We start from the raw sequence: 9,958 nt of genomic DNA on the forward strand, positions 1-9,958 counted from the left end.
CGCCAGCGCGCCTTTGTTATCACGCGAGTCTGGCTCCTTCGATCCGGCTGGCAAGTCGAACCTAAATACGACACCAGTCCCCTCGCTTGCTTTTCGTACCTCTTCCCGCCCTTCGCTTGCTTGCCTGGTCCACTCGAGCTCCCAAGCACAGTCATTCATTTGGCCAAGTCCCATCGGTACGGCTCAGTAAGCCGATACGCTGTCAGCACAGCCAACGTCAAGTTGACTGGCACTGGCTACGTTGCGCTCACGGCACCGCCCACCTGGACTCGACTGATCGGCCCTCAACGACGCCATCGGACTCGTTCGCATTCATCTCTTCTCTCAACATTCGTATCGCTGCCCTCGGTCGTCGCAATCACTCCTGCGGTGCAACCAGGCCAGAGTACAACGTACTTGGACGGTTCCCGCTCCAGTCGTCACAGCCTTTGTCCTAAAAGAAGCAGCCTTCAATGTACTCGAGCAAAGAGCGATGGAAAGCCTTCCCCCATCACAACACTAATTGCTCTTCACCACCACTCGCCTGCCCTCCGCGGCGGCCGACAATCGAAAAGCCGCCCAGCAAGCCGCCGCTGCACTCAACATGTCATCAGGCGCCGCGGGTGACCACACCCCAGATCGCGGGCCAGTCGTCTTCGCCGTGACCCTGTCGACGCTCGTCTTGGCCAGCGTCTTCGTCGCAGCCCGCATCTTTTGCCGTTATGTCATTGTCAAGAACGTCAGCTGGGATGACAAGATTATGCTCCTCGCGCTCGTCTTGACCTTTGGCTTGTCTTTCACTATATGTTTCGGCACAACCAAAGGACTCGGCCGATACGACGATGATATCAGCATGGACGATGAGGGCGCCTTGCGCCGATGCGAATATGTCTTTTCCATCTTGTATAACCCTGCCTTGATGGCCACAAAAACCAGCATCCTCATATTCTACCTGCGGCTGTCGAAGAACACCCAAAAGGTCCTGCGCCTTGCGTCTTGGGTCACACTCGGCATCGTCAACGTCGCCGGCACGGTCCTGACCCTCATCAACATCTTTCAATGCCGGCCCGTTCAAGCGGCATGGCAGACTTGGACCGAGCCCGCGCAATGTATACCTCTGCTGACCGAATTCATCTGCTCAGCCCCCATCAACATAATTACGAATTTAGCCATCGTAGCTCTCCCTATTCCTGTCCTTACCAGTATGCGCTTGCCGCCCCGGCAGAAGTACATCTTGGTTTTCACATTCTCCCTCGGCATCTTCGTCACCGTCATCGACGTCGTCCGCATTTACTATCTCCAACAGGCTGTATCGGCCATACCCAGCAGTCCCACCACCGATCTCGCCGCCAAGTTTGGCGGCACACCCAACTTCGCTTGGAACTCTTCGCTGTCGTTCATGTGGAGCGCCGTCGAGGTCAATGTCGGAATGACGTGCGCCTGTATCCCCACTCTGAAGCCCCTCATCATCAAGATTCTTCCCGCCATGATCATCGATCCCAACGGCACGCGGCACAGCGACAGCAATAAGGAGGACTCCCTCAACAGCCCCGTCCGGGATCGCCACGGCAGCGATGGTGTTGTCCCTCCGGAAGCATCCCCTCACGCCAACCCGCCCGGAGATCCGAGTGCCGAGAGCTCAGGCGCTGCTGGCATGACCGCTCTGGATTTCCTGACAGTACCGACGGGCATGAACGCGACGGGCGACGACACTGACGGCGATGACCCGCTGCAAAGAGTCCGCACCGCCCGGACTGTGTCCACCATGGGTACACAACAAGAGAATATGCTGTACTTTGGGTTCGTGAACATGAAGAGGCCGAAGAGCATGATCAAGTGCAACTCGACCGATTCTTTCCGCTACTGCCTCATGGTCACCGTACTTTTCCTCCTTTGGGGCATCTCGTACGGACTGCTCAACACGCTCAACAACGTCGTCTCGGCCGTCTCGGGTATGTCCGTCGCCGAAACGCTCGGTCTCACCAGCGCCTACTTTGGAGGCGGTTACTTCTTTGGTCCCTTGATCGTGGGCGAGTGGATTCTGCGACGAGATGAACACCACAGGGTGCACAGGAAGAAGAACAACAGCTCCGCTGAGAGTGTGGGCGGATTCAAGGCCACTTTCATGGTCGGTCTCTGCTTTTACGGCGTTGGGACCATCATCTTTTGGCCGTCGGCCGTCATGAAGTCTTGGGGCGGCTTCCTGCTCAGCAACTTTGTTGTGGGGTTCGGCCTGTCCATCCTGGAGACGGGTGCCAATGCGTTCTTGATCCTGTGCGGACCGGCGCAATACGGCGAGACACGGCTCTGTCTCGCGCAGGGTATCCAGGCTGTCGGCAGTGTCCTCAGCGGACTGCTGGCGCAGAAGGTCTTCTTCACGGACATCGACCAAGACGGCTACACCAGCTCGCTGACGCTGCTCAACGTGCAGTGGACATATCTAGCCATTACGCTCCTCTGCGTCGCGCTTGCACTCTTCTTCTACTACATGCCGCTCCCTGAGGTGGGCGACGCCGAGCTGCAGGAAGCCGCCGATCGCCTGCCGGTGAACACGCAACGACGAACGAGCTTCTTCGGCTGGCAGTTGCGCACCGTGTCGCTCGTCCTCGCCGTCATGGCGCAGTACACGTACATTGCGTGCCAAGAGTCCAACTCGATCTTCTTCCGGTCTCTCCTCATCTCGCTGCTGCCGAAGCAAGAAGAATCGGGAGCCGGTGCGGCCAATGCCGACACGAACCCAGGCGAGGACTCGAACCGGCCGCCGGGACTCGATCTCGGCATCCCGGACTACGGGCTCGTCGCGCACACGGCGTTTGCCGTTTCGCGCTTCCTCGCAGCGTGGCTGACCTACATGGCGGTCAAGCACGCTCGCTTTCCCAAGCCTCGAACACTGCTCGGTATCTCGGTCGCGGGCTCATTCGTCATGGCTCTGCTGACGGTGGTGCTCCGACCCCGAAACCCGAACCACCTCATGATCCCGGTGATCCTGTTCTACTTCTTCGAGGGCCCTTGCTGGCCGCTGATCTTCGCCATTGGGCTGCGAGGCCAGGGCCGACGCACGAAGCGGGCAGCTGCCTTTATCACGATGGGTGGATCGGGCGCTGCCTTCTTCCCGTTCGTGCTGTGGGCGATTGTGGAGCACGGCGGGCGGGTGCAGCTGGCGTTTGTGGTGATTGTGGCACTCTGCGTGTTGACGTTTGCGTACCCGCTGTTCCTCGAGTGCGTGCGCGACGCGAGGATTATGACGGATCCGAGGAACACGGTGGTGCTGAGCGGCGGCAGCCGCGTGGCATCGCGGACGGGACACCGACGGGACGGCAGCGGCTTTTTCAACGAGCACGGTGCAGCGGCGGATGCGCACGACGCGGACGAGGAGCACGCGGATGCGCACGGACACGGCGGACGAGGGCTCGGCATCAAGGAGAAGGGCGTCCGCTTCGCAGACATGCTGGGGGTGCACCTGGGCGGCAAGAAGCGCGAGGGCAGCCAGAACTCAGGCGCGCCGCACGTGGAGCAATACGAGGGCGAGGGCGAGGGCGGAATCCAGCCTGGTCATCAGCAGCAAGATGAGCAGCCGCAGCCGCCTCGGTCGCAGACAGCAGCATCTCTTGTATGAGGAGGAGGAGGAGGAGGAGGAGGAGGAGGGGGCATGGAAGGGAGGCATTGATTGATCATGAGGCATGGGACAGCGAGCGATTTGATTTTGAGCCTCATTCTTCAAGGGACGCTTGGCTTGGACCTTGGAGACAGCAGGGAGGGGGAACAGGAGTCGATTTACTGTTGCATTATATACCCGGAGCGGATGTTGCTCACAGTGGCAGCCCGGCAGCAGGCTGTCTGTAATGTAGTGTCTCGATAGGAATTAGACGCTACGCTCACCACTGGTTGCTGTACGTACCTTACCTAAGGTAGGGGGGACATGTGCTGTGAAGGTGGGGTGGAGTTTGACATGTGGCTGTGTTGAAAGGGATGGATCGTATCGTGGCTGGTTGAATGCCTGTGGCCATTTTGGGGCAAATTGGATGAAGGTGCTCAGATGGGTGCTGTGGGGAGGGAAAAAAGGAATGAGGCACAGTGCCAGTGCCGGGCAGTGCCAGTGGCAGTCTGGGCCAACAACGATGCATGTGGTGAGGAAATGGAAGTGAAGGCAGGCACCTTTTTGGGAACCTCCTGACTTGTCAGCGACTTACCCATGTTCTGTTGTTCACTTGGACATCACCATTGGCCTCTCTCTCCCTCCCCCTCTCTCCTCTCCGCCCCTCCCCTTCTCCTCCTCTCCTCTCCCGACATTGCTCTCTCCTCGCGCACCGTCGAGACGCTTCGGCTCCTGTCGCCTCGACGTCAATTGGACCCCCCCCGCGAGCCCTCCCTCCTACCGAGCCATCCGACCTATACTATACTTCCTCCCTCTTGTCTTGTCTGCACGACATCTGTCGAGATAGACAGACAGACAGACAGACAGTCATTGCCTTCGAAGACCGACCACGACGACGAAAATACTCCCTCATGATCGCTCGCCGAGTTTGCGACTAGACCCTGCGCCTGCGCCTGAGCCTGAGCCTGAGCCCGAGTCGGAGCTGAGCCGACTCGACTCGACTCGACTCGACCTCTTCTACACTCTCTCTCTCTCTCTCACACACACACAGACACCATTCGCATGACGATGCGCATACCGTTACCCAACAGCATCGCGTCATGTCGGCCGACGCGCCGCATGGTGCGGGCCATCGTCACATGGATCCTGCTGACGGGTGTGTCCGTCTTCATCCTCATCAGCGGCTACCTCTTCCACGACGACATCCACTCCAAGAGCACCCGCTACCTCAACGGCGGCGCCGCCGACTACTTCAAGGTTCCCTACAACTACAGCGCCGCCGCCGACTACCACGTCATCGACTGGCTGATCCACGAGGCCCGCGCCAACCACGAGCGCCTGCTTCACAAGCGCGCCCTCACCCTCGCCGTCGCCGCCAAGCGCTACCGCGAACGCCGCGGCAGGCATCCCCCGCCGGGCTTCGACCGCTGGTTCCAGCACGCCCTCCAGGACGACTCGATCATTATTGAGGACTTCTATGACCGCGTCTACCACGACCTGACGCCCTTCTGGGCCGTCGATGCCAACCTCCTCGCCGAGCAGGCGAGCTACCGCTACGATGTCATCAGGATACGCGGCGGCGTCATGGTCGCCGTCGAGACCGAGGACAACGACCCCGTCGCCACGCCGCTGTGGGCCGAGCTCATCGGCGAGGTCGCCGCCTACCTGCCCGACATGGACATACCCCTCAACGAGATGAACGAGCCCCGCGTCCTGGTGCCCTTTGAGAAGATGGCCGAGTACGTCGCCAAGGAGCGCGCCACCCGCGCTCTCGTGGGCAAGGACCTCGTCTCCGCCGACTACGTCGGTCTCGCCGCCGTCGATTCGGCCCGCGACGAGAGCCCGATCCTGGCCGTCAAATGGCTTGGCGAGGCCGATGCCCGCTACTGGGACCTCGTCCGCGCCGCCTGCGAGCCCGGCACCCCCTCGCGCGACGTGCCCGCCCTGACCAACCTGACCGCGTCGTCGCCCCCGCCCACGCTGCCGTACGAATGGATCGCGCCCTTCACGCAGCAGGGCTACGTCGAGAACTTTACGCGCGCCGCCGACCTCTGCCTCCAGCCTCACCTGCGCGCCTTGCACAGTGACTTTGTCGAGCCCTTTGACGTCAAGACGACGCGCGATCTCATCCCCATCTTCACCGGCGGCAAGCTCGGCGTCAACAACGACATTTTGCTGCCGAGCACTGCCTACCTCGAGGGCGAAAACACGAACCGCATCGCCCACCTGCTGGGCCCGCTGTGGAAGGACAAGAAGGACCAGCTCGTCTTCCGCGGCATCGCCTCGGGCGGCCGCACCGACGACAGTCCCTGGCGCCACTTTCACCGCCATCGCCTCGTCGAGATGCTCAACGGCACCGCCGTGCACCGCATGGAGCTCGACGCCGCTGCCCACGGCAACACGTTTGACTTTCCGCCGCCCGCGTACTACGGCACGGAGCGCCGCCGCCTGCAAAAGGTCGGCGCCTGGCTGTCCAAGTTCGCCTCGGCTGGCTTCACCATGTTCGCCTGCGGCGACGAGGCCACGCTGCAGGAGGCGCCGTGCCCTGCCCTGGCCCCCCACGTCCGCAGCACGCCCGCGCCCCGCAAGGGCAAGGCTGCCGACTTTGTGGCCAAGTACATACCGCTCGTCGACCGCGAGCGCGGTGAGGGCGGCGTCGCCGGCCGCTTCCGCCACACGCTGCTGAGCACGAGTGTGCCCCTCAAGGCGACCGTCTACGCCGAATGGCACGATGACCGCCTCGTGCCGTGGCTGCACTTTGTGCCGCTCGACAACACGTTCCGCGACCTGTACAACGTGCTCGACTACTTCACCGACGGCGACGCCGAGCGCGACGACCGTGACGCCGGCGTCTGGGGCCGTGTCGGCATTGGTCGCATCAAGCGCGGCGACAAGGCCGCGCGTTGGATCGCCGAGTCGGGCCGCGCCTGGGCGTCGCGCGTTCTGCGGTGGGAAGACATGCGCCTCTATGTGTGGCGGCTGCTGCTCGAGTGGGCGCGCGTCTGTGACGAGAACCGGGAGAAACTGGGTTTCGTCGGTGACCTGCTGTAAAGGAGCCTGCGCCGGTCTGATGAGTCTCGAGGGGGCCTTGATGAGCCCCGTTGAGACGTAATGGTTTTGATGAACTCTGGCGCATCGCCTTCCGGAGCTGTACATTTTTTTTATCATTTTTTTTTATTTTCGGGCCCGCTCTTCGCTGTTGCCTCTTCCTTTTCTCTTTTTGGATCTGCATACCTGTGCCAAGGGGGAGTCTGGGGAAAGAAAAACACACGCAAGTCATACCCATGTATCATGAAGGATCTTTACGGGGCGGGCCAGTTGGTGTAAGGGTGAGGAGGGGGAGGAGGGCGGTTTTTTTTTCAGGCTTTGTAATTGTGTGTTTGTTGAGATACCTACTGACTGCATTGCTGGGAGGATGAGAAGAAGAAGAAGAAGAAGAAGAAGAAGAAGGAGACGAGGAAGAAGAAGAGGGTGGGATGACGATGAATATCAAGGCGAGGAAGTGAAGAAGAAAAGGGGAGGGGGGCGATGAATAATACGCGTTTGGTGACGTCGATGCTGAAGATTCCTCTGCCACAAGGTGATCTATCTCCGTTGTATGATGACCCAATGTTGTGAGAATGGTCGGTCACACTTGTTCACCTGAAAGACACTTGACGTGGAGGTGCTGTTCAGACAGATTCATATGTTCGTATGTACTCGAAAAGCTATATCCACAGGAAAAGCAACACGCCATTCTTGAATCCCCCCTTAGTCTAGACGCGTCGAGCGATGACGCCGCCAGCTCAGCAGGTTGTCAGCCCGCTCACGGTGCACGACGAGCCGTCGGGCCCCTCGCCAATCTTGGCGGGCTCGCCGCCGTCATTGTTGCCCTCGAACAGCTCGCAGCTCTTGCCCTCGGACTGGCACGAGTCGACGACGGAGCACGTGTCGCCGAGGTTGGTGTTGATGCCGCAGAGGGCGCCGCCGCTGACGGCCTTGACGCCGCCAATGACGATGTTGCGGGCGCCGCCGTTGCCCTTGCAGTTGCCGCAGCTGCGGACGAGCTTGCCGTAGTTCTCGGCGTAAAAGTCGGTCACCTCGACGGTGCCGAAGCCGTTGAACTGGATGATCTTGTCGCTGGCGTCAAAGGCGCCGCCGCCGATGATGCGCGATGTGCCGGCCGACTGCTTGAGCGTGATGGCGTCCTCGCACACGGCCTGGAACCAGACGTTCTCGAGCGTGCAGGTGCCCAGGCAGTGCACGCCCTCGCCCTGGTTCGGCCCGATGATGACGTTGGACAGGGTCGCGCCGTCGTCGAGGATGAAGATGGCGTCCGCGTCGCCGCCCTCCGCCTGGCCCGCGCACACGACCGTGTCGCGGTCGTACAGCTTCATGCCGCCGTCGAGCGCGCCTGACACCTTGATCGGTGCGCTCGCCAGTTCCGTGCCCGCCGGCGCCGGAATGTTGCCGTTGGCCGTGCCCGACCCACCGGGGTTGACCGGCAGTGCTGATGTCGCCGACGGCGGGGCGCCCGAGAGGCTGGGTGTGCCGGGGCTCAGGGACGCGGAGGCCGAAGGGGAGTCCGCGTCGGTGGGCGTGGCCGTGTCGTCGCCGGATCCGCTGCCGGAATCGTTGCCCGAGTCATTGCCCGAGTCGGGGTTCGAAGACGCAGCGGGGGCGGCCGAAGTGACGACCGTCTGCAGGGTCGAAGCTGGCGTATCATCGTTGCCGCTGTCGTTTCCCGTGTCGTTTCCCGTGTCGTTGCCAGAGCCGCTTCCAGAGTCGTTTCCAGAGTCGTTGCCGCTGTCGCTACCGGCATCACCACCGGCATCATTGCCGGTATCACCACCCGCTTCCTCGCCGCCGGCATCATTCCCGGCATCACCGCCAGTCTCCTCGTCCCCAGAACCGCTGCCCGAACCCTGTTCAGAATCCTGCCCAGCGTCCTCTTCCTTCTTCTTGTCCTTCTCCTCCTCGGCGTCACCCCCCTGCTCCTGCTCCTGCTCCTCTTCCTGCCGCACAGCAATGGCACGCACGCAGTGGCTGTACCACGCATCGACGGCCACGCAGGACGACCCGGCTTCGCACGAGGTCTCACCGGTCCAGCCAGATCTGCAGCGTCAAGTCGTCAGCTCGGTTCGGACCGTGGGAAGACCCTTCAACGAGGACAAGGGCTGGGAAAGACTCACCCGCCACATTGGGCGTTGAGGGGCGCCTGCGCAGCAACAACGTAAGCGCTCAGCGCGGAAATGGAGAAGAGAACGGCAGTCTTCATGCTGACGGTTTATTTTCCCACGCAGGTCTTAGTTGTGGTGATGGGAAGGGAAAACTCAAGATGCAATCTCGAGAAGAGTGAGAGGAAAGAAAAGAAAGGAAGCTGAAGATCTCGAGAAGATAGAGAAAGGAGAGAGAGGTGTTGCTGTGAAGAATAAGGCCCAACATCTGGAAGACTCGAGGTGCCCTGCATCTTATACCAGATCAATCTTCGACCCAAGGCTCAGCGAGCCGGACACGGCAAAGGTGAAGACGACAATGATGCTCTGCCCATGCGGCTGCGCGCCGTTGATGGCCCCCGTTCGAGATAGAGGACCGCCGCCAGGATGCCGTGGAACATGACCACCTTCGCTCAGAGGCAGAAGGCCTTCCTGCGGTCCCGAGTGCCATGCTGCGAGCGTGAAAGAAAAGGGCCAGGCCCATGAACATGGCCCACCAAACCGTGGCCAGGGAGGCCCACAGCCCACGCCGACGAGAGACGATGCGCCATGTGCGATGCCCGATAGACGAGAGACGTTGTCTAGACTGACCATGCCTACTATGGGCCGCACAACCCCACCATCATCTACCCGAAGGGCAGATCCCATTAAACAGCAACACGGCCATGCGTCGATCCAGATCCAGATGGCAACCCCTTCTTGCCCCCTCCCCGCCAGCCGCAGAGGCCATTGTATCGCCCACAGCCGCAATCAACCTCGATCTCGCGACCAGCGTTGACCCCGGTTCGTAGATCTCCACTCCATTTTCATGGCATCTGGGAGCTGAGAAGCCTTTGTGAATTGAGAGGTAACGCAGTGCAACGCAGCGCAGGGGTGGCACGGTGTCGTCCGAGATCCCGTCCTTGGAGCATAGCTCACCACACGACAAAACGTCTCAATGCAACGCCTCCCCCCACACACAAGCTCATCAACCTCCAACAACCAGCATCTGGCTAGCACCCCACACGGCCGACTCCCACGATCGCCCCCGGCGGCAGATTCATTGCCAGCCAGCCAGCCTTCTGTTTTTTCTCTTGAGGTCTCTTCGTCTCCCAAAGATGGAAAAGGGCAAGCAAGCCAGAGACTACGCACGCGGCAATCGACCCTGACTAGCGTGCCGTTTCATGATCCCAAGCTTTGTTGGGGGGGG

General features: G+C 60.9%; 3 protein-coding genes across 3 annotated transcripts; 2 read left to right on the top strand and 1 right to left on the bottom strand.

The window, feature by feature from the left end:
* Positions 1 to 583: 583 nt before the first annotated feature.
* D7B24_004859 (uncharacterized protein) lies at positions 584 to 3,595 on the top strand (the record flags this gene model as incomplete). Its single annotated transcript, XM_028639024.1, has 1 exon — positions 584 to 3,595. The coding sequence occupies one exon, from the start codon at positions 584 to 586 to the stop codon at positions 3,593 to 3,595; it is 3,012 nt and encodes a 1,003-aa protein (XP_028490131.1).
* Positions 3,596 to 4,636: 1,041 nt separating this feature from the next.
* Positions 4,637 to 6,625, top strand: D7B24_004860 (uncharacterized protein; the record flags this gene model as incomplete). The annotated part of the gene is made up of 1 exon (XM_028639025.1): positions 4,637 to 6,625. The coding sequence occupies one exon, from the start codon at positions 4,637 to 4,639 to the stop codon at positions 6,623 to 6,625; it is 1,989 nt and encodes a 662-aa protein (XP_028490132.1).
* A 734-nt stretch (positions 6,626 to 7,359) lies between these two features.
* D7B24_004861 (uncharacterized protein) lies at positions 7,360 to 8,831 on the bottom strand (the record flags this gene model as incomplete). Its single annotated transcript, XM_028639026.1, has 2 exons — positions 7,360 to 8,668; positions 8,746 to 8,831. 2 exons carry the CDS (start codon positions 8,829 to 8,831, stop codon positions 7,360 to 7,362), a joined length of 1,395 nt encoding a protein of 464 aa, XP_028490133.1.
* Between the last annotated feature and the right edge of the window lie 1,127 nt (positions 8,832 to 9,958).

Source organism: Verticillium nonalfalfae (genome assembly GCF_003724135.2).
Source record: "Verticillium nonalfalfae strain VnAa140/NRRL 66861 chromosome Unknown scaffold_285, whole genome shotgun sequence".
In the NCBI taxonomy this organism is placed as follows: domain Eukaryota; kingdom Fungi; phylum Ascomycota; class Sordariomycetes; order Glomerellales; family Plectosphaerellaceae; genus Verticillium; species Verticillium nonalfalfae.